General features: G+C 38.9%; 1 protein-coding gene across 2 annotated transcripts in view; it reads left to right on the top strand.

Moving 5' to 3' along the window:
- Positions 1 to 19,646, top strand: part of LOC122669076 (myosin-11-like) — a 36,241-nt gene extending 16,595 nt beyond the window's left edge. Inside the window, exons 26-38 of one of the 2 annotated variants that reach the window (XM_043865735.1) lie at positions 5,504 to 5,618; positions 5,711 to 5,761; positions 5,862 to 6,113; positions 6,209 to 6,364; positions 6,461 to 6,667; positions 6,812 to 6,955; positions 7,231 to 7,301; positions 7,514 to 7,613; positions 7,693 to 7,749; positions 18,617 to 18,673; positions 18,768 to 18,848; positions 18,993 to 19,075; positions 19,191 to 19,646. In XM_043865735.1, the coding sequence (XP_043721670.1) occupies positions 5,504 to 5,618; positions 5,711 to 5,761; positions 5,862 to 6,113; positions 6,209 to 6,364; positions 6,461 to 6,667; positions 6,812 to 6,955; positions 7,231 to 7,301; positions 7,514 to 7,613; positions 7,693 to 7,749; positions 18,617 to 18,673; positions 18,768 to 18,848; positions 18,993 to 19,075; positions 19,191 to 19,314 (1,498 nt within the window). In that variant the 3' untranslated portion in view covers positions 19,315 to 19,646. Of the gene's footprint in view, positions 1 to 5,503; positions 5,619 to 5,710; positions 5,768 to 5,861; positions 6,114 to 6,208; positions 6,365 to 6,460; positions 6,668 to 6,811; positions 6,956 to 7,230; positions 7,302 to 7,513; positions 7,614 to 7,692; positions 7,750 to 18,616; positions 18,674 to 18,767; positions 18,849 to 18,992; positions 19,076 to 19,190 lie in introns of both variants that reach the window. The other variant, XM_043865726.1, reaches the window with a different exon arrangement.
- Positions 19,647 to 24,810: the final 5,164 nt, after the last annotated feature.

Here is a 24,810-nt window from a genome sequence, read left to right as displayed (position 1 = left end):
AATAAACCTCTCTCCTTTTATATATTAAATTTTTGCAAGTAACTACCATTGGCTGAATAAATTTTAGTTACAAGAACAAAACTACATGTCTTGCAACTAATAAGAGCTATGATCTAGTGTATATCAGGATGATTCAGTGCTTCTCAGACCAAGTTTCAGAGCTGAAAATGATCTTGTGTTCCTCATCAAATTCCAGTTCAACTTCAGGATCCATTGGTAGAGAAGATCGAGTTGATGCTACTTCCACTGTCTTTGATTTTATTCCTCCAGCTTTGGCTCCAACTCCTGCAACCACCTCTTCCTTCACTTCTGATGCTCTCCACCAGATAGTTCAGGATATCTCGGCCGCCGAGACTTCAGGTTAGTCTAGTTCCATGGTGTCACTCTTACTCGATACTTGGATTCTGGTGCATCTATTCTATGTCCAATTAGCATCAGAGTCTTAACTCAACTGGGATTGTCTAGGTCTTAGGAAGATTCTTGCCAAAAGTGGTGAGAACTTCTTTGTTCAGTTCTTAGTTCAATTTCTAACTTGTCCACGTCATTCCACTACAATAGGTGATCTTATATATGATCCTAAGTTGTCTCAGTCTTATTTCTGTAAGACAACTAGTTGACAGTAACTATATTATACTCTTTTCTCGTGATGGTTGCATTGTGCAGGACCTGATAACTGGGAAAGTGATCGGGAGGGGGCGTTCGACGACTTTTTCTGATGGATTTTGCTCCTCCAATTTGTTGTAGTACTTGTTTTGTTTTTTCCTTCTAGCCTAGATATTAGCCTAATAAAATATGAGATCTTTGACAGTGTAGGTTATGCTACCCGCATTCATGTAGAATATTTTCTATGCCTCCTTTTCTGATTATTGTTGACAAATTTGATAATAGTAAAATTATTCATTGCGTTTTGTGTAGAACCTTCTTGTTTTGTGAGAGTTCTCATTTGCCATATCCTTTTGAGTTCATCTAAAACTAGTACTACCTTTTGACTTGATTAAGAGAAGCTGGGGTCATCATCATGCTCCATTGATTTCAAAGAAGATTTATCTATTTTATGTTTTTAGGACCGAGTTTTCCTTAAGCCACGGTGAAGGAAATCCTCCACTGATGGCCATCATTGCACTTGGATGGGTACCTGGGAATAGTGAAGGGTATTTTGGACCTCTAACATTGGGAAGGGGGAGAATAATGATGACCTTAGTTTCGTGAGTGAAGGAAAACTTTCCCCTTTTTTAATTGGTAGGTTGTATTGTGTGAAATCAAAATCTCAAGTTGTCCAAAATATTTCTAGACCTGAATTTGGCAACGCTCCATTCTAATCCCATAAGATCAAACAATTCTTTTTTTTTTGACAAAGGAATTCTTCCTCAATATCAATTTCCTATAAATCCCAAAATGCAGAGGACCAAGAGGAAATATCACCATATGTCGCAATTATTAAAATTTCTAGTTGAACCTGACATAGCTCTCTTTTGGGAAATTTTACTACTTACTCAAATTCCTTCACATATTCGTAATAGTTTAAAATTTTTTTGTCCGTTTTCCCGTGTTTTCTGTATTCACTATCGACAATCAAAACATAGTATTTTGCAGTCTACTACCTCTGTTTTTCTAGGACATGGGGTGGCAGAGGAAGGTTTTCGATTCTTTGATCCTTCTTTTAGCATGTTAGAGAGTTCCTAGACCTTTTATTTTTCTAGAGAACTAATAGATAGATCTTTAATAGGTCAATCGTTTCATGTGTTCTAGCTATTATATTCTTCCTGTGTTCTGGAATTCTCCATGTAATACTATGCAGCCTTTACAAGTCTTCACTGCAGAAAAGATGCTCTCCCCCCCTCCTACACAAGTACCAGTGGAAGGTCCGCATAAAGCAGCGCCATTTGATTCCCCCTTCATCGGATTTGTATCCTTTCCACCTCCATTCTGCCTTTGGTAAGTCCTTTTGCATTAATCACCTACCTGTCTGATTTAATCTCATTGCTAATACTCACTCTTGTTCTCTCCTTTAGATTCTATTGTCTATTCCTTCATCATTTACACATTCTGTCAAGCAGGTGAATCTGTAGGAAGCCATGCTGGAAGGTTGTGTTCGAAAGAAAACATAACTGCGAACTTGTTCTCAAACATCATAGGAATCAAACTAGTTGTAATCAGAAGAAGTAAAACTCTAATCAGATGTTTTTATTCAGTTTGAGGTCATGCCTCAGTTGTTATACTTGTCTGAACCAATAGGTCGAAACGACAAAATCAGGAACCACTCCTAAAGTAGTTCTGTTCACTTATCGACCTGAAATTTAGTTTACATGTTCATTTGATTGACCCAGCAGAATTTTCTGGATCTTCTACTCATGTGCAGAAACAAAATAGAAAGAGAAAAGGTGACAGTTGTGGTGGATTTATGCACAGGACACAGACAAGGGGCAGAAAAAGAAGAGGGGTGAGAGGGAGGATTTGGTGTAAGACAAATATGCAGGGAAAAAGTCTCAATCTACATTTGCCATTGTGTTCTCCACTATAGAGAATGGATAGGGGAGAGAGATATAGAAAGGACCTGCATTAAAGAGAAATACAGTCCTTTTTTTCCATTGGGAGGAAGGGAGGAAGGGGAAGGATGATATACCACATATATTCATCGTCGTTAGGTCATCCAGGTCCAACATACTTTTCTGAGTGGATTAACCCAGATGCGATGGAGATGGAAAGAGATGCTGGAATCACCATCAAAGAGAGTTGCACAGTTAGGGAAATACTTTTGTGAGTTTCTTTCATTTTACCTTGAGGGCTCAGGGGAGTGGAGGAGAGGGTGATTTATCCTATTGATCTCACAAGATTAATCCAGTTTATCCCCGTCTTTTGTTGCTCTCTGGTCCAATAACTATGTGCCAGCAATAGAGGTCTACAGATATAAGGTATCATGGAATGACTATTTTCAGGCAATTATTGAGCAAGGTCAATAACTATGGGCCTAATGTCCTAGGGACAAAAATGCTGTAGAATTGACTCCACTCAACTCAACTAAATGTCAGGGAATTGACAATGATGAGAATTTACTACCATATACAATTCCATTGCTTTACAGGCTATGTGATATAATCGGAGAGATGTTCAAAAATCCTCGCATGCATTGTGGTTTTCTGGAGATAATTTAAGGAATCTTCTCCTAGTTATTTCACTAAAGATCCCAATCTGGAATCTTTGGCAGAAGCGTCCTTTGCAGGCAACCTATCATTAATTTGATCATAAAGTTCATCCGAAAACTCCTTTTTCTTCCATGACTGTTTGAAGATCTAATTATTCGATATTTGTGTGTAGATTAACTGTTACTTATAGGGAATGGGTGAGGATGGTGTCAGTCAAAATAGTGGAAGATCTGCAAAGTATCAAACAAGCTCTTGGTTCTGGGAGTTATTAATTCTTTTTTATGGAGAGTGAGAATATTAACTCCAAATGTCATTTATCCAATTTTTTTTATATAGAGTGAGCGAAAGAGGAGGTTAAGAGGGGATTTTGTCTTCTAATCCAGAAACTGAAAAAAAGTTAGAAGCGAAAACTTAGGATGATTTTCCCATGTTCTCAATGACGTATTAAGGTGATGGTTGGGGAGAATTGAGAGATTGGGAAATAAATAAGCAGTTATTACCTTGAATCCTTTATAGGAAGGAACACATTTCTAGATCTTTGTTGGGTAGTGACCCGGAATTGTGTTAGGTTCCCAGGTGCCCAGAACCAGTAGGTCTTGCAGAATTTGCCTCCACTGCATCTGAACATTGAAAACTTATCCCATATTTTATACGTATATAATATAACATATCCTTATGATTGTCTTAAATAAGAATCATTTCCTAGTTCAGCATACCTTACCAGAACCTAAACGAGACTGATTAGTATCTTCCTCTCTACTCATTCCATTCTCAGCTGTCTTCCTCATCTAAACAAGCTAACAGTGTTCAGAAAACAGACAACTCTCTCTCTCTCAAAGAATAATTTTAAATATTTTCAACTTACTTGCGTAGTTTTCATCCAATTCTCCCCCCCCCCCTAAACAAAGAGAGGAATCAAGTCTTGAAATCTAATATAAGAGAAACCATAGAAAGATTTAGACACAGTTTTTAAATAAAAAAATGCTATTTATGACTTTAATAAAATCCATCCAGATCTAATCAGAACATTTATTTTCATTGAGGAAATAGAAAACCTCATTGGTTGAAAAGAATTTTGAGTAGCCATTGCGAGGTCGATGCATGAGTTAGCTTGGGTTTAGGTCCCAAGTGACCACAACCTGTTCAGCTGTAGTATGGAGCAAGATTCATATGGCAACATAAATTTAATTTAGAAGAAATATGTTCAAGATATAGGTAGAGAGTATTCATGACATTAAGTAGTAGCTTCAGTTTGGGTGGTATGGAGCTTCTTTGCACCTCTGTTTGAATCATGGTTTTGATGATTGTAATGAATTCACTGGGTCATCCTACCCATAGACATAGCAGATGGAACTCAGCCAATCTATCATGTATTGTGGATCAGCTGATCTGGTTCCATATCTGTCAGTGTTGGGATTTTTTCTCCATGTTTTGGCCAATTGTACATCTGGATTGGTGCCTGGCAGGAATGATTCTCATTTCAATGCTGATCTTTATATCCTTAGTTCGAAGTGGTTTACATTCCCTTCCCCTCCCCCCCCCCCCCCCACAAAAAAAAAAGAGGAAAGAAAACATCTATTAAGGTTGACTTCTGTTCACATCTTGGAGCAAACATCTTTGCAGAAAATTCATTTAATACAACGACATATCATGTGGTTTACATGATTACATCTTTCTCGAAATTCTCCTACTGCGTTTTAAAGGACTCCGTTAATAATTGCATCTTGCCAAATTTAGCAACAACTTTCATGAGATCTCCTGTGCCACTAAGAGAATTGAAACTAAATGGATTCATCCACAAAGTTGTATGTATGATAGAGAGACAAAGACGCAAGAGAATGATTAACTTATTATTTGTAACTGCTACTACTAGAACAACCAAAAAATTGTTTCTGACATCTTAAGATAAAGGAAGAGAGACACTCAAAAAGAGAAGATTTTGCACCTAACCTGTTTTCGTTTTCCCTTGATGAGTGAACAGAACTAAGATTTACCCTCTTTCCCTTCTTGGTACCATTTTTTGTATCTTTATTGTGTCTAGTAATGTATTCAGATTCTGGATAAGCTGTCTATACACATATAAGTATTGTTACGTTGTTACATATAATAGATGATTTTATAATGCCACAGCACATTGAAGTGCATCTATTTAATTTCCCAATGTCTTCCCTTTTCTGACTTTTTCCACACATGATGTTTGATGGTTCACTTTAGGGTTACCTATATATGTATTCCTTAAATAAACACCATCAAAAGGGGCATCTGTGTCTGGCCATCATTTTGTCTTATTTGGAACAGCCAGTATAACTCTTCACGTTTACCTTGTGCTTTTAATGTTGGACTTGTGATTTTGCAATTAGGCTTGAAGAGAAGCTTACCAATCTAGAGTCAGAGAATCAAGTTCTTCGTCAGCAAGCATTGACCATGGCATCCAATAACAAGTTCCTCTCAGGACGCTCTAAATCAATTAGTCTGGTACTCATGCAAGTCTTTTTCTGTTATTATGAATTAAAATCTATCAGTTCACAGATGTTTAGCTGACATTCCTGTTGCTTGAAAACTGTCAGAGGCATTCCGAGAGTGGTCGTTCTATTAACACTGATACCAAGACAACTGTTGTACGTGGAAACTCTCTTTTGACTGTAGAATGTTCTTTTTTGTTTTACCAAATTGTGATTTTAACTTTGCCTTATGGTGATCTTCATGAAAATATGGTAGGATATGCAGAGTGCTTCAACCCCAAGGGAACTTTCTGAAGTAGAAGAGAAACCACAGAAATCTTTAAATGAGAAACAGCAGGAGAATCAGGACTTGCTCATTAGGTGTATCGCACAACACCTGGGCTTCTCTGGGAGCAGACCAATTGCTGCCTGTATCATATACAAATGTCTTCTTCACTGGAGATCATTTGAAGTTGAGCGGACCAGTGTCTTTGACCGCATTATCCAGACAATTGGACAGGCTATTGAGGTTTGAACTGTCTGTGATTTTAACTGGCCATGATTTTCCCAGTTTCTGTTTCTAACAAAGGTCTGTTTTAACCCTAAACTATCTGTGGATTAAAGACTCAGGAGAACAATGATATATTAGCTTATTGGCTGTCCAATGCATCGACATTGTTGTTGCTACTCCAGCGTACATTAAAAGCAAGTGGTGCAGCTGGCATGGCTCCACAACGCCGTAGATCATCATCAGCTACCCTCTTTGGGAGGATGACTCAGGTATGAAACGGTTGCATTATGTATCTATAATTTTTATCGCTATGAGTAAACCTCTCACTTGTTGGATTTAATTTTGTTCTGCAATTCTGTCCTCAGAGTTTCCGGGGAGCGCCACAAGGTGTTAATCTATCTTTTGCCAATGGCGGGACGGTTGGTGGAGTAGATACATTGCGCCAGGTCGAAGCAAAATACCCTGCTTTACTTTTCAAACAGCAACTTACAGCATATGTAGAAAAGATATATGGGATGATCCGAGATAATTTAAAGAAAGAGATCTCTCCATTGCTTGGGTTATGCATCCAGGTTTTCCTTCTGTTGACTTTCATGCTTGAGTGATATTTCATTGCCAATTAATGGTTTTGTGCTATCTTAGTTGTTGAAAATTTATTTCTTCCCATTTTTATACCATTTCTGATGTAGTTTTGTACGTATGAATTGGATGGTTAGGCACCAAGAACATCCAGAGCAAGCTTAGTCAAGGGATCATCCCGTTCACTCGCAAATTCTGCAGCCCAGCAGGCTTTGATTGCTCACTGGCAGGGGATTGTGAAAAGCCTTGGAAATTTCTTGAGCACATTGAAAACCAATCATGTTAGTGGGCTTTGTCGGTTCCTTCTTGTTCTCTTTAATTTCATCTTTTCCTTTTCTTGGAAGCCATAGCATGGACTTGAACGATAGCCTTGTTTACTTGTGCCATGGTCTATGAGTCTCTCGAATGGATCGAGCAGAGTCTGCTTTCTGAGTCAGAAAATTATTGTGCCTTGAACCCTTGATCAATTGAATGCTAATTGGAGGATTGTTATCATTTTATCTTATTTTTTTTAAATTTAATTTGCTCATTTATATTTTTCATCACTTCCTTTTAGGTGCCCCCATTTTTAGTGCGTAAGGTGTTCACACAAATATTTTCCTTCATCAACGTGCAACTCTTCAACAGGTATGTGACTACAGTCGTCTGCTCCTGTGTGGATGGTCTGGAGAACTTTCTTATTGTACACCCCAAAAAACTCAACTCAGTTAAGCCTTATCCCAAGTAAATGGGTCGTCTAGAAGAATCCTCTTTTACCATTCTACAGTATTACCCCACCCCCCAAAAGAAATAAATGAATGCAAGAAAGAGCTTACCATCATGCCCTCTTTTGGTTGCAGTCTCCTGTTGAGGCGAGAGTGCTGCTCGTTTAGTAATGGTGAATATGTCAAGGCTGGTTTGGCTGAATTGGAACATTGGTGCTATAAAGCAACAGATGAGGTACATTTATTTTGATGTTCTCTGACTTACCTGCCATTATTTTTTCTGTTTTCCTGTATTTAAAAAGAAGAATTTGCAGTATGCAGGTTCAGCTTGGGATGAGCTCAAGCATATCAGACAGGCTATTGGGTTCCTGGTATTTCTTTTTCCTTCTTGTAATACTTTGTAGCTGGTACTCAGTTTACTACCAACATAGAAAGATACATCTCATTATTGTGGGAAGATTTCAAAACATAAAATGCTACCATTGGTGAAGATTGTGACAAAATCAACCTTGAAGAGAAGGTTCACGGTTTGGCTGGATGTCCCAACCGTGGGCTAGTCATGTATATATAATAAACCAATAAGATAACATTACAAGTAAGGACTCTAAAGACCCCTACGGTAGTAACACTACTTAACAGCTTAAACAACACCATACATACTAAACAGCTCTATGACTTGCGAACACATAACCAAACTCTACCACAAATTATAAACGTCACCACAACCACTAAACATCACCATAATTTCAACACTCCCTCTCAAGCAAGAACATATATATATATATATATATATATATACAACAACAACAACAAACTCAGCCTTATCCCAACTTAATGGGGTCGGCTACATGGATCCAAACAAAACAAGGTAGGAAAAACTGAGGTCTAAACAAAAAAAAGGGGAATGAAGAGATGGAAAGAGAAATGGAATGGAAAATGACATATGAAAGTTGGAAAATAAAAGGAAAATGAAAGATGAAAGTACAAGGAAAGAGGCACAGCCCGGCAAGTCAGGAGAATCTCAGCTAAATGGGCTCTGGTACATGGATCCTTACCCTCCAATACGCTCTATCCGAGGTCATACTTGATATAAGACTTAGACTATGCATGTCCCTCCTCACAACTTCTCCTATGGTCATTTTAGGCTTGCCCCTAGCTCTTTTGGTTCCTTCAATCGGGATCATATCACTCCTCCTTACTGGGGCATCCTTAGGCCTCCGTTGAACATGACCATACCACCTTAAACAACCCTCTCGAAGCTTGTCATTGATCGGGGCAACTCCCAAGTCAGCTCTAATACGTCCATTCCTTATTTTATCCTTCCAGTTTTTCCGCACATCCATCTTAACATCCTCATCTCTGCTACACAAAGCTTCTCAATATGATACTTCTTAGCTGCCCAACATTCTGCCCCATACATCATAGCTGGTCGTATGGTTGTCACGGCGTCTAGGCGAGCCAAGGCATTGGAGAGGGTCCAAAATCAAGACGAAACCAACTAGACGTCCAAGGCGCACGCCTTGATTACTATGGCCGGTCGTATAACAGTCCTATAGAACTTTCCTTTAAGCTTTGAAGGAATTCGTCGGCCACACAGTACTCCAGACTCTCCTCTCCATTTTATCCATCTCACTTTAATTCTCTATGACACATCATCCTCTATGCCACCTTCTTTATTTATGATTGACCCCAAATATCTAAAATAATCACTTTGTGGTCTCTGTCTTTCCTCAATTCACACCCTGTTGGAATCCATCATAGTATGACTAAAGTCACACATCAAATACTCTGGCTTCATTCTACTAATCTTCAAGCCTCTTGTTTCCAAGGTTGATCTCCATAGCTCTAACTTAGCGTTAATCCATGTTTTTGTCTCATCCACCAAAATGATATCATCGGCGAAGAGCATACACCATGGGACCTCATCTTGAATGCTCTTGGTTAGATAGTCCATGATAAGCGCAAAAAGATAAGGGCTTAAGGCTGATCTTTGATGTAACCCAATCGTAATTGGGAATTCTTTGTCCTGACCTCCTACAGATCTCACACTAGTCACCACGCCCTCATACATATCTTTAATTACATACACGTATTTACTTGACACTCCTCTCTTCGCTGGAACATGCCAGATTAAGTCTCTCGGAACTCGATCATAGGCTTTTTCCAGGTCAATAAAAGACCATATGTAGGTCCTTCTTGTTATCTCTATATCTTTCCATGAGCCTCCTCAATAAGTAGATAGCTTCAATCGTGGACCTACCTGGCATGAAACCAAATTGGTTCACCGAGATATTAGTTTCTGTTCTCAAACGGGCTTCAATAACCTTCTCCCAAAGTTTCATAGTGTGACTCATTAGCTTTATGCTTCTATAGTTATTGCAGCTTTGGATATCACCTTTATTTTTATAGATCGGGACTACGATGCTTCTCCTCCACCCATCAGGCATCTTTCTTGTGTTCATAATTCTGTTAAACAGTTTAGTTAACCAATTTACCCAACCTCTTATGGTTTTCCACACTTATATTGGAATCTCATCCAGGCCTAGTGTCTTGCCTGCTTTCATCTTTCTTAGGGCTTCTTTAACTTCCGCCACACTAACCTTTGCACATATCTATGATGTGTGGTGACTTGTTGAATAATGTATTCGTCCGGATCATTTCTCCTCGACCTATCTCCATGTAATAGGTCACAAATATATTCATCCCATCTCTTTACAATGTCCTCATCTCTTACCAATACTCTTCCATCATCGCCCTTGATACACCTCACATGATCAAAAAAAGGAAATGGAATCCCTTAATATATATATATATATATATATATATCTGCTCCTTTTGGTTTTCTCGCTCTGTATATACATATATATATATATATATTATGCTCCTTTTGGTTTTCTTACTCTGTTGTGTTGTCCCGTTTTAGAGGCACTAGTTCCCTTCGTCACCAAAAAATGAAATTAATGTAGTCCTAGATAGGTAGGAGGCCTACTAGGAGCCAAACAACAGGATCAAATAACAAAAGGGGTTGCTGGTTCGAATGGACAACACTAGGATTTAGGTCAATTCCTAGGGTTAGGGTTGGATATTGGGAAAGGGGTTTATAGGGTATTAATGGGCAGGTCTAGGGGGTTAATATGGTATAAAAATAATAGGATTTGGGAAGGTTTTAAAATTCTGCAGTTCTGAACAGAATTGTGTTGCAGGTTTTGGGTTTTAATGGAGTGAAGGAATGGAGGGGATAAAGTGGAGACTAAGGGCTAGGGTTAAGGTCGAGTGTAGGGAAAGGTGTGGGGGATATAGGCTGGAAGTAGGGTTCGAAATTGATGGCCAGATCTGTTGTTATAAGGGAGTCCTAGTTGAAGTAGGAGTTGCAGGTTTAATGGAGATTAAGGTTTGATGGATGGAGGGGATTGTAGATTAGGTCTAAGTAGAAGAAGGTTTAAAATAAAAACAGATTCAAACTCATTGTATTGTCGGAACAATGGCAGCAGCTTGATGACTTGAGAGAACCTCCCGATCTTCACAATGCAAGGAGTCGCAGGAGTCCACCCACCCTATCCACCTTGAGATCCACAAGGATATACACTCACAAAGAGCAGCAGCAATGGCAGCAAGCATAAAGCTAATTTTTATTAATCAAATTCGTATTCAGTATATGGCCCCCTTAGAACCTTATATAAAAAACTCAAAATTAGACTTAGACACTAAAAAGGAATGGCCTAACCCAATCCTTAACCTATTAGCTAACTTAAACTGACTAGGAAACTGAAATAGACTCAAAATAGAGTCCTAATGACTTAAAAACAACTTAAAATAAAGAAGATTCCCTAATAGCCAGTAGGATATAAGAACCTCTTAGCCAATAGGATCACTTCACTTAAATTAGACCAATTGAACCAATTGGATGCAACCAATTTAAACCGGTTCAATTAAAAACACACAATAAAAACTAAGTATTGGGCTAATCCCGTATGCAACCTATGTACCCCTATTTTAAGCCCAGAAAAGTGGCCTATTACATTAGAAACTCATGGGATCAAAGGCCCAACATGTATGTAACCCAACCTTAGATTTATTTCTAATGAAACAAGCCCTATTTGGTGATGAATCTGCATCAACTCTCCCCAACTTGAAAAAATTCGTCCTTGAATTTTGTAGTGATGAGAGGGAATCAACATGTGATCAGCAGCTTTGACCATCCCCAAACAGAATTCCGGTGAAGCAAAAACATTAGGAATATAGTTTTCAAGGCGTGGAGCTTTCTCTTCGAAGAACCATGGTGGCATAACAAACTCTATGTGCTCTACCTCTGAATCAGCACCAACTGTGAATGCCCTATCCATAGAGTCTTTAGTGTTAGCAACCTTCTCATCTAATACTTGAGATACAAGCTCCACCTCTTCAAGAACAACATCTTGAATATCATTGATCTCCTGTGGAATATTCTCAACCACCTCTTCATCTTCTGCTGTTTCAGCTTTGTCTACTTTGACTTCTTCAAGGTAGACCTCTTCAGTAGAATCTTCCGCATGTTGACTTTCCATCTTTGAAGCTCCAGGCATTGTCTCTTTCTTTTCATCACAATTCACGTGATCACTTCAGCTTTGTCTTCAACTTGTGCTCTCTCAATTTCCGTTGGCAATGTACATTTGTATTCAGTCGTTGATTTAACACTGGTGATGTCAGATTTCCAACACTCTTCAACTTGCAAACGGAATCTCATTGATGGAGGGGAGGCTTCAAGTTGTCTTCAGATTTGAAGGCTTTTTGGTGGTGATGTTGTCGATGGGAATTTAAGTTACCTTGTTGTAGAGCTCTGAACGTCCGTGGGAAATATTTCTTACTCGGATCTTCTTTCATCTCTGCCCATGTAACAGGTTCTCTACCACGGTAGTCAGGATAATCCATCTGGGTTCTCCACCAATTATGTGCTGGTCCCACTAGCTTGGTATGTGCTAGTCTCATTTTCCAATGCTCAAGCAAATCATACTAATTAAAATAATCATCTAAAGCAGCTAACCAGTCACAAAATACCTGTGGATCTGGTCTCGCCATCATAGTCTCTCAACTCATACGCCTCGGAGTCTATGGCGTCTCCTGTAATCTCTGTATCCTCTGTTCCTATCTTCACTATGATCTCTGTCATGCCTACGTCGATCCCTGTAATCTCTGTCTTCTCTGTATTGATCTGTCCTTGGGGCTCTTTGTGCTACCGAATTGACTTGATATTTGTCCTTTTCTAGGGAAATGTTGTTGCTCCTTACTGGAGTAGTTTGGTGTTGCTCAATTCGCTGCAATGTTTCACTTATAGCCCTTTGACCAGCATGAAACTGCTGAAGCTTCTCCAGAATTTTGTTCAAAGAGTCGATGGAGACAGATGTAATGGGCTGACCATGCTCATCCATGGCTTTGATACCACTTAATGTAGTCCTAGATAGGTAGGAGGCCTACTAGGAGCCAAACAACAGGATCAAATAACAAAAGGGGTTGCTTGTTCGAATGGATAGCACTAGGATTTAGGTCAATTCCTAGGGTTAGGGTTGGATATTGGGAAAGGGGTTTATAGGGTATTAATGGGCAGGTCTAGGGGGTCAATATGGTATAAAAATAATAGGATTTGGGAAGGTTTTAAAATTCTGCAGTTCTGGACAGAATTGTGTTGCAGTTTTTGGGTTTTAATGGAGTGAAGGAATGGAGGGGATAAAGTGGAGACTAAGGGCTAGGGTTAAGGTCGAGTGTAGGGAGAGGTGTGGGGGATATAGGCTGGAAGTAGGGTTCGAAATTGATGGTCAGATCTGTAGTTATAAGGGAGTCCTAGTTGAAGTAGGAGTTGCAGGTTTAATGGAGATTAAGGTTTGATGGATGGAGGGGATTGTAGATTAGGTCTAAGTAGAAGAAGGTTTAAAATAAAAACAGATTCAAACTCACTATATTGCCGGAACAATGGCAGCAGCTTGATGACTTGAGAGAACCTCCCGATCTTCACAATGCAAGGAATCACAGGAGTCCACCCACCCTATCCACCTTGAGATCCACAAGGATATACACTCACAAAGAGCAGCAGCAATGGCAGCAAGCATAAAGTTAATTTTTATTAATCAAATTCGTATTCAATATATGGCCCCCTTAGAACCTTATATAAAAGACTCAAAATTAGACTTAGACACTAAAAAGGAATGGCCTAACCTAATCCTTAACCTATTAGCTAACTTAAACTGACTAGGAAACTGAAATAGGCTCAAAATAGAGTCCTAATGAGTTAAAAACAACTTAAACTACTTAAAATAAAGAAGATTCCCTAGTTGCCAATAGGATATAAGAACCTCTTAGCCAATAGGATCACTTCACTTAAATTAGACCAATTGAACCAATTGGATGCAACCAATTTAAACCGGTTCAATTAAAAACACGCAATAAAAACTAAGTATTGGGCTAATCCCGTATGCAACTTATGTACCCCTATTTTAGGCCCAGAAAAGTGGCCTATTACATTAGAAACCCATGGGATCAAAGGCCCAACATGTATGTAACCCAACCCTAGACTTATATCTAATGAAACAAGCCCTATTTGGTGATGAATCTGCATCAGAAATGGAATCCCGGGTCCTATCTTTCTCAATTCATCGATCAACGGCCTTATATGATACTTGTGCTCTGGGGGGGAGGGGAGGGGGAGATGTAAGAAAAATTACCAATTTGACCTTTAGCCCCAGTGTTATATTTGGTTATTTACTAAAATCTCCCTTTGGGGAAGAAGGATGGGTTGTTAGTGTGGACAATGTAGAAGATATAATTGGGCACGACAGGTAAACAAAGCAAACAAAAGTAGTTCTGGGCTGGGTCGAGAGCCCATTTCAGATTCTCCGGTTCCAGATCAAGCAATCCAATTGATGTTTCACGGGGGAGGAAGCAGCACCAACACACAAAGTGCCTAGAGCGGGAACGGGAGAAATTTAGGGCAAGAAGCTCCTCAACGTCCCTATGCAGCAGCCAGCTATTAAACAAAAGCAAATGGATCTCCAGCAACAATGATCGGCTAGAGAGAAATTGATCCAACGCATTGTGATTATATATATATGTATATATATATATATTAGGCTCCAGCTTGGAACAACAAGAACAGACACAAACCAACAGATGTAGACAAACATATATAATAGTTGTAGAATCCAGTAGCCACAAAAAGAACTTCCTTCCAGTCGCAACATCAACAAAACATAGCATCCACCATCACAGAAATAGAGGAAATACTTTGTGAAGAAGAAATCCAGATATCAATATGAGCGGCAGGAAACACCATTCGCAGGCCAGGCAATGGCAACAGCAACAGTACAAGCCCAGAAAATAGCAACAAGAGAAAATGAATTAATCATCGTTGTGGGCTAAAACACTTCAATAGCAATAGCAACAACAGTAACAAAAGCCCACAAGATAGCAGCAGGAGAAGATGAATAAATCATCGTTGCGGGCTAAAAATCTTCAATAAGAAGACGAGGCAAATAATCTCCAACAAGGAGACACTGGCAATAACCTTCACAAAGAAGGCAAACAAATAATCTTGTCAAGGAAGACACAATAATCTCTACAGGTAATAATCTCCACGAAGGAGACACAATAATATCCAATAAAGAGGTGGGAAAATCTTCAAATAAGAAGACAGGCAGATTCACAAGTAGGTAATCTTCAAATAAGGAGTCTTGGCAGATAATCTTCAAATAAGGAGACTTAACAAATGAGCTTCAAATAAGGAGACTCGACAAATGAGCTTCTTTTTTATTTTTTGGCTAAAGATCCATGAATAAATTAATGTGAGTAAGAAAATTACAGGATTAACGTCTAGGCATACCACCCAGACGGATACAAAAAACAAATAGCAGGAAAAGGGACCCCAGCTTCGGCAATGCCATCAGCAGGGAAACCCAAAACCCACTACCTAGATAAAACAAAATCTAAGCCTATTAGAAGCATCTAATTGAAGCTCTTCTTGAATGTAATATGGAAGATCTATTCTATCTGCTGAAGAATAATCTTCAATATCTCCAATTTCCCCTTCATGTGTAACAGTATACATGGACAAAGAACCCAGGGGAGTATAACAATGAGAACCTGATCAGAAAACAGCAACAGCCAAGAGCACAAAATCAAGAGCAACTAATAACTCCAGCTGCAGGACATAAAGAGATGGAAGAATAAAAGCCAACCAGAAATTCAAAGTCAACACCTTAGATGGAAATCAAACTTTGGTCGAATATACTTTCCAATGAATAGAATAGATGTCCAAAATATGAAGTAAATCCGACGGCTGGATAGTACACAGCAGTAAATATATCAAAAATAGAAACTTGAGGTCCTACAAACTAGGAACTTCAAGAACTCAAAATCCACAGAGCAGAACCAGATCAAATTCTAGTCAAATGCTATATCTGATGTGTATAAAATACATCAAAAGATCTTGAATTTAGAGATATACATGATTCCCTAATTTGTAGAGCACGGAGAATAGTAGTAACATACTCACAGGTTGAAAAACAGATCACAACTCCATGCTCAAGTGATAGCCAACAACTTAAGTATATTATATCACTGTATATTTTCACAATGATATGACGAGTGGGAGTTGGTTTCTTGGGGGAGGGGGTCCTTCTTTGTTAAGGACTCTTCAAGAACAACTGAAAAACAGGTTTGATGAAGAAAGGAAAATCAAACCACTCGATAAGATCACAGTAACTCTTATAGATGATGGAAGAAGCAACCAATCAGCAGATCAGATTTCACAGTGCAGCACACATTAATCACAGCAGAACATCAAGAAACAGCAGCCACAGTGTGATATAACCATAGCAGCAACAGCAGATCATCAATAACTAGTTGCCACAGGGAAAATCTTTATAGCAGCAACAGCAGAACAAAATCAGATAGTACCAGCAGGGAGTATAACCATAGCAGCAACAGCAGAACATCAATAATCAGTAGCTGCAGGGGTAAGCTCTTCATAGCAGCAACAGCAGCACACAATCAGATAGAATCGGCAGCAAGAAAGAGCAAAGCATCATTATGTAGGGCAGCACCAGCAGAGAGCAAAGCATAATTGTATAGTAGAAACTGAGTATTGTATTCAACTGAATTTCACACCAGCAATAAATGATAAGAAATCCTAGTTCTTCGTGTTCTATAAACTAGGGTTTCATATATATATGCAACAAGAAGTCAGCCTTATCCCAACAACTAAATGGGGTCGGCTACATAGATCCTTTCTCTCCGATTAGGTCTGTTCAAGGTCATACTTGATACAAGGCCTAAGCTATGCGTGTCTTTCTTCGCCACTTCTCCTAAGGTCATTTTAGATCTGCCCCTGGCTCTTTTAGTTCCTTCAATCTGAATTAAATCACTCCTTCGTACTGGAGCATCCAAAGGCCTCCATTGAACATGGCCATGCCACCTCAAACGACTTTCTTGTAGCTTATCATATATCAGAGCTACTCCCATACCAGATCTAATACGATCATTCCTTACTTTATCCTTCCTAATTTGTCACTTATCCATCTCAACATCCTCATCTCCGCTACACTAATTTTATCTATATGATGCTTCTCAACTGCCTAACATTTGTATGACTACCCTATAAAATTTTCCTTTAAATTTTAGAGGATTACGTTGGTCACACAACACTCCAGATGCACCTCTCCATTTCATCCATCCTACTTAATTCTCTGTGAAACATCATCCTCTATATCACCTTCCTTATTTATGATTGAGCCAAGATACCTAAAATAATCATTTTCAAAATCTCCCTCTCATCAATTTTCACCACCTCAGTATCCGCCCTAATGTAACCAAAGTTACACGCCATATACTCCGTCTTCGTTCCACTTATCTTAAAACCTTTTAATTCCAAGGTTGATCTCCATAACTCTAACTTGGTGTTAATCTCTACTTTTGTCTCATCCACCAAAATAATATCATCAGCAAAAAACATACACCAAGGAACCTCATGTTGAATGTCTCTAATTAAATCATCCATAATAAGAGCAAACAAATAAGGGCTTAAAGCTGATCCTTGATGTAACCCAATTGTAATTGAGATTCACTACCTTGGCCCCCACAGTTCATACACTTTTCACCACACCATCATACATATCTTTAATTATGTCCACATATTTACTAGAAATGCTTCTCTTCTCTAGTACTTACCAGAGTAACTCTCTAGGGACTCTGTCATAAGCTTTTTCTAGGTCAATAAAGATCATATGGTGATTCTTCTTCCAATCTCTAAATCTTTCTATAAGTCTCCTAATTAGGTAAATTGCTTCCTTCGTGGATCTTCCTGGCATAAAACTAAATGGGTTCTCCATAATAGTGGTTTCTTGTCTCAAGTGGGTTTCGATAACCCTCTCCCATAATCTCATAGTATGACTCATTAGTTTTATGCCTCTATAGTTATTACAGCTCTGAATATCACCTTTATTTTTGTAAATTGGAACAACGATGCATCTCCTCCATTCATCTGACATTTTCCTTGTGCTCATAATCTTATTAAACAGCTTGGTTAGCCAAGATAAATCATAGATTCCTAAGCTCTTCCACACTTATATTAGGATCTCATCTAGGCCTTATGCCTTGCTTACCCAGTGCACTAGGTTCCCGCTACTGCAGGGTCTGGGAGGGGTAAATGTACGCAGCCTTACCTCTGCTTCGCAGAGAGGCTGTTTCCATGTTTCGAACCCGCAACCTGATGGTTGCAATATCTCAACTTAACCATTGCGCCAAGACTCACCCATTATATATATATATATATATATAATGTAATGTATATTCTCTTCTTCTTCTTCTTCTCCATAGTCTGATACCATGCGACAAAATCAACCTTGAATAATCAGGATAGATTAGAAGAAGAGGATTACGGTTTGGCTGGGCTAGTCATGTATATATAGTTAACCAATAAGAAAAAATCACAATTATGGACTCTAAAGATCTGTACAGTAACAACACTACTTAAACAGCTTAAACACAACGCAATTACAATTATGGACTCTAAAGACCTGTACGGTAACAACACTACTCAAACAACTTAAACACAACGCCATGTATACTTAACAACACCTTGACTTGTAAATATATATTTTATACTCTACCACAAATTATAAACATCACCATGAGTACTTAAATATCACCACAACCACTAAACATCCTCATAATTTCAACACAGATGATGTCCTAAATATGCCTTTGCTTTCTCAGGTCATACATCAGAAGCCAAAGAAGACGCTCGATGAAATAAGCCATGACCTTTGCCCAGTGAGTTAATTTTCTTAAAAACTTTAAGAGAGCATTCTGTCCCTATCTGCACATCTTCCTTGGATCTCAACCAGTTATTGTGTCCCATTCACAGGTGCTCAGCATACAGCAGCTTTATCGGATTAGTACAATGTACTGGGATGACAAATATGGGACACACAGTGTGTCTTCAGATGTAAGTTATTATGGATACAATTACTTAAACTAGGTTTGGATCATCGTCTTCATCATAATAGATATGATAATCTTTCGAGTCGGTAACAAGATTTAGTATAATGCCCTACTACCTTTAGTTGTCTTATTTGATGCCTCCGACTAGGTTATATCCAACATGAGGGTGCTGATGACTGAAGATTCAAACAATGCCGTCAGCAATTCATTCCTGCTGGATGATGATTCAAGGTTAGAAATGTGATCAAATGATCAATCATCCAACTGTATCTCTTCCCTTTGTTTGTTTCCTGGATGTTGGTGCAGTGGTGGTCTGTGGTAACTAACACTCTCATTTATGGTGCAGCATACCATTTTCAGTCGATGACATATCTAAGTCCATGGAACAGATTGACATCTCTGACGTTGAACCACCACCTCTCATTCGTGAGAATTCAGGCTTCGTATTTCTCTTGCCACGTTCTGAGTAATCTCTTTATCAATGTAGCACTCATCTGGATGGTTTCTCTTCCTGTCTATCTCCTTTCAACATCACCTCACTCATTGTAGTTACTTCAGATTTTGTATATTCACGTCAGAGCCCCTTCAGTTTGTTGGATGACTCCCATTGGGTGGTTTGATGTTGCTTCTTCGTTGGATTAAGGTGGTTTCATTGATTTCCCCTAACCATGTATAATTCAATGCTTATAACGGGGAACACTCTGCTGTCTCTACTCAATGAGATAGTGGCTACCTCCCCCATCTTTTGTAAATTTGCCATATCTTTGGTGAGTCAATTATATTTGAACATTTTTTATGTGAATGCTTTCTTCCCCCAAGTTCCATATTTGTCTTCTTGATGTAATATTTAAGTTCAATCTGTTATTCATTGATTCCATTCCTTAAAGCGCCAAGTTTAGCCAGGTTTATAAGATGTGTAATTTCAGTTGCTTCCATTTCACTTGAACTTGAATTATGTAACTAGTTCTGATAAACCGCTGCATAGTTATTGCAATAATGTTATTATCTTGGGTAAATTACACGTCACCCCTTGGTTTTCAAACAAAATTCAGTCACCCCCTGGTTTTTTTAAAAACTCAAATCACCCCCTAGTTTAGACCCCAATATGACAAATTAGTCCTTATCATTAGTTTTATGTTGTTAAGTGGTGATGTCAGCCAGTTAAATAAATTTAAATCCTTAAACTATCCTTGACCAATGTTGAAGATGAAGGAAGGGTAGTATTATAAATTTAATTCTAATGCTTTAGTACAAGGGTAGAATAATCCTTTCACACCAATAACTAACAGTAGACTAACACCGTTATTGTAGAGGGGGTAATTTGAGTTTTTTCAAAAACCAGGGAATGATCTGAGTTTCGTTTGAAAACCAGGGGGTGACCTATAATTTACCCTTTTACCATTTATAGCTAGGCTTGTCTTGATGACACCATGGATGGTGTCGTTTGGATTGGCACCAAATTGTCAAATGGAAAACATAGGTGGTCCACGTGATATAGTACAGCACACTATATCATCTCACTCCTCAAATTTCAGCACTAAACAAGCAAAGATGTGCCTTAGAATGAGTTTAAAATTGAATCACAAACATGCCACAACATGAAATAGCATTCTTATGGTTGAATTTTATAAAACTTTACATTGGCTTTTCAATCACTCTTTTTTACTATTTTGAGCTGGATTTTGACCAAGGAGATGGTTATGAGGTCCTTTATCATATGAATCCACTCATGTATGCCGCTTAGTGAGAAACTGTGTTATGGTGCCAACCTAAACAACAACAATGATGGAGCCAATAAAATTTTCCCTTAATTTGGCTACTATTTTCTATTGTTGGCTTATTAATAGTTTCAGGGTCATCTAATAATCATAATTTATGCTGCGTCGCATGTATTGTTTTTTTCCGTTTAGAAATGTTTGCCTTGGATTAATTGTGTGAGAATTTCACAAGCTTTATCCCCACGAGGGGTTGCTACATGAACCCTGATGCCATTTTTGTATTCCACTATATTCATAGGCCGAAAAAAGATAACCTGGCTTGAGGTTGAACAGAAATATGCAACTGTTTAGTGTACCCAAAGAAAACAAGGCAGCCGGATAAGCCTTGTTTGGTGACTGATTTGTGTTTGACCGATGGGTTCTAGTAACCTTCGAATTGCAAAATGTTAACCAAGAATCTGGTCCATTTGGATTTGGCTGCAGTTGATTCCAATTCGAATCGAATTGGAATCGACCAGTCTCCCAATCAATCCACCCTATTAATTGGTCTAAAGTTATTAAAAATCATATACAGTTTAGAATAAGGAGAAAAGGGTGCTGCCCGGTCATGTGCCCCTACAGTCTACACCCAGACACAGCGGGTGGCAAAATACCACCCCGCCCCCGTGGTCGATGCTCGTGTGTGTGCTGAAGCAGGAACCACGTGGCCAGGCAACAACCCTCTCCCAAAAAGTATGGTCAATTATAATTATAAAACATATATGAGCATGGATGTATAAGAAAAATAAATATAATAAAAAAGAACCCTTCAAATATATGGGGTGATGTAAAATGTGTCCAAGGTAGAGATATCCCTTCAACTGAGGAAAACATTAAAAAAATCACAATATTTGCCATTCAAAAGTACTTTCTCGTTGCCTAATCACATTCAATATAAAAATAAGAAAAAATCTTATTATAACCAAAGCATCGTAGTCCCGATCTACATTTAACCTTTTTAGTATAACACACTATTTTCTCTCAACAAAGTCAAAATTATATTATTTCATGTGTACTAGGAAATAAACAAAAAGCACAACAATGACACCAGTTAAAATGATATAATGGTAATTCACTATCAAATTATTTTGGTTTTACCCATGACTTAGAGAAACTTTTGAGAATCAGACAAGGGGCAATCAAAAGATGCTTACAACTTCTCAATTCTCCACTTTGATAATAATAAGATGCACCCTAAAAAATAAATTAACGAAAGATCGTTGTTTGGCAGAACAACTTGGCGAGTTGGATGAGACACGATCATGAGTCTGAAGACTTGTCAAACACTTCATATACAAGGGAGGAGTAAGTATTCCATGGGAAAAAGAACTCTAACCAGTCATGTGGTAAGCGTGGTTTTTGCGCCTAGACACAAACCAATGCTTTTTGTGTGCGAAAAGATTGTTCAACCCCCCAATAAAACCGAAAATCTCATCCAAACCAATGCCTCTATGTGCACTTTCATTGACTACTGCACTAGTGCAGGGGCCACATGACTGATTAGCGTTCTCTTGCCCTTATTCCATTTACATAATATAGATCACGAACTCCTTTTGTCGATTGACCAGCAAACTTTTGTCCATAATAGATTATGATGAATTGACAAAGAAAGCCAAAAATTGAGAGAAAACTACAAGTAAATTTACCTATGTGTCCCAGCCTCCAATCATTTGTAGTAAATTTCTAGTACATATAATAAATTTGTAGTAAAATATGCACTAACTTTTGTATGCAATGTTCTCATATTAAATAGGAGGGCAGTATAAATATACAATGCTCAAGCATGACATAACCCATGAAAAAAATTGTTTTTTCCCAATTTACAAAAAGGATAAATCATTTTTCATTAATTAACTATTTTTGGATTTAAAACAAATGAGATAATTTATTAAACTATTAATATTCACGAACCATTGGTGAACTTAGTAAATTCACTAATTGCCATGTGGCAAGAAATAATGAAAATTATTTGGGTCCATGTTCTAGAGAATCATCAACACATCTCACTAGTAAAGTTTCAGCCTGTTGTGCAAAGATTTCTGTCGGAGAGGAATCTACTGATCGGCACAAATGATATACTAATAACTCAATGGAATTGGGAATAACCGAGACGAGACTGCGAAATTACTCTCTTTATTGAACACTGAATATTGCCCATTGAATTCCCCTTTTACATGAGGGTCTAGCCCTTAATTTATAGTGATGGAGGAGATCTCGGGCGATCCTTACTATTTCAATAGTTGCCTTTACTAGGTGTACGGTTTTTAGGAAACTCCCACTCCGGTTGGGATTCCTCCGCGAATCTCAGGATCATCCCAATTCATGTCGCAAGTGGGACCTTCTCTTAGTGGTTACGTAACTGCCGTAGTGGGGCCTAACTTCATAACTGCCAGGCGTGTGGGAATCTTCAAGCACGCTTGTAACTTGCCTTCCTTTGTGAATTGTGGGGAGTCCACGTGTACAGTCAAGATTTGAAGTATAAATTATGGTGTATCATTTGCCCCCTACTCCCTCTACCTCGGTTGAGGTGTAGGGAGTAACTTGATATGTATCGTCGGTGGGCCTTGACAAACTGTTAGGAGCTCGGATGGCTGGTCTGGGTCTAGCTAACACGGGGCCAGGTCTAGTTGGAGATGAATCTTTCTCTGTTGGACATCTTTACCCTTCATGGGTCATATATTCATGTGCCGCCACTAGCCGCTGTTAGCGCGTGGGAGTGAAATATCTGTTGCTTTTCGCGCTTTTTGGAGGGGAGATTGATGGGACGTCATAAAGTTTAATTTTTGAACTTCTTTGTCTTCCCGATGTTCTTTGATGATGATGCCCTCTCTTCGAGGTCCAGGCCTCTTCTTCTCCCTATCATCTGGTTCATTGAAGAAATTGTGCATTTGGATCTGACGGGAGTTGCGATGGTGTCCCAAGGGTATAAAATGTTTCAGCCCTTCTTAGTTTTTTCATTTCATCATCTTCAAGCTCTGGTGTTAAAGATATTTTTTCGAGTGTTGCTCTAGCATCGTTCTGTGCCTTTCTATCTTCTTCAGTCGTAATCTTCTTCGTCCCAAGTAAGTGCTTTTCCCTCTTTCTTTTTATCTACGTTTCCTTTCTTTTCCTTTTTGTATCCGTTTCGAGGAAATGGAGAAATCCAAGAGAAACCTTTCTTCCAGAGAGAACTCAGAAATAGAATCCATGTTTGACGAAGGTGAGAGATTATTATTCCATGGGGTCACCCAAGAGGGAAACCAGGGAACTTCCCCTCAATCGCCCCTAGTTGGAGGCACAAGTTCTAGGATTTTAGCATTTGTTCTTCGGAGCTTCTCTGGTGTATTTGCTAGCACCTCCAACCTTGATTCCATGAAACGGCTGGGGAGGAAGGGTTATCGAGTCTGATAACCGCAATAGGATCCCACCATTGGAAAAGGGGTTGACGAGATTTCTTCGATTCTAACTGAGTATAACCTTTTGGAAATCCAAAATGTTTATGCGATTCCAAAGGGGACTGTTCTTAGAGTTCCCTCTCCCAAAGAGAGATTGAATCAGCCATGACCTCAGGAGGTGGGTCTTATCCTTGATGCCTTGGAGGGTGGCCTTCAATACCCCTTTTCTCCTTTTGTGGAGCGCCTCCTCAGGCATTATAAGATTGGCCCAAGTCAACTGGTTCCCAATGGCTGGAGGTGTGTAGGAGCCTTTTTAATCAAGTGTTTTCGGTTGGGGAGACACCCTTCTCCTGCTCTGTTCATCAGGTGTTTTACCTTAAACCAGAATAGTGGTCACCCCGGATGGTATTATTTTTGCCAACGTGGGGTCTCTATAGTGGATTCCCTACCATCATCCAATCATTGTTGGAAACAGAGGTTTTTCTGGGCAACCTGTGAGAAGCTTAGATGCCCCACTGTGTGGGGTTACCCTGATACCACAGCTAGGAACAAAATCCCTCTCTTAGACTCCGAGGATCAGACGACTTTGGAGAAGATGATAGCCAATAAGAGCCGCATCAAGGCAGAGGTTATCGATGTTCAGGATATGGGCGAGCTAGAGCAGGGTGAGCATCTCGAGAATTCTTCCCTTTCCCCTTTCCTGGGTGTTTCTGGTTGTGTTATAATTTTTTGGTGTTTGACATTTTTTCTTTGTTGGTTGCAGTGGAGTTTTCTTTAGATTCTCTTGCTTCGTTCATAGAGGAGGAGGACCTCCAAATCATTGGAGATAAGGTCT

This window comes from Telopea speciosissima, chromosome 1 (assembly GCF_018873765.1).
Source record: "Telopea speciosissima isolate NSW1024214 ecotype Mountain lineage chromosome 1, Tspe_v1, whole genome shotgun sequence".
Lineage (NCBI taxonomy): Eukaryota > Viridiplantae > Streptophyta > Magnoliopsida > Proteales > Proteaceae > Telopea > Telopea speciosissima.
The sequence above is the reverse complement of the archived record's forward strand: the minus strand, read 5'-3'. Positions and strand labels throughout refer to the sequence as shown.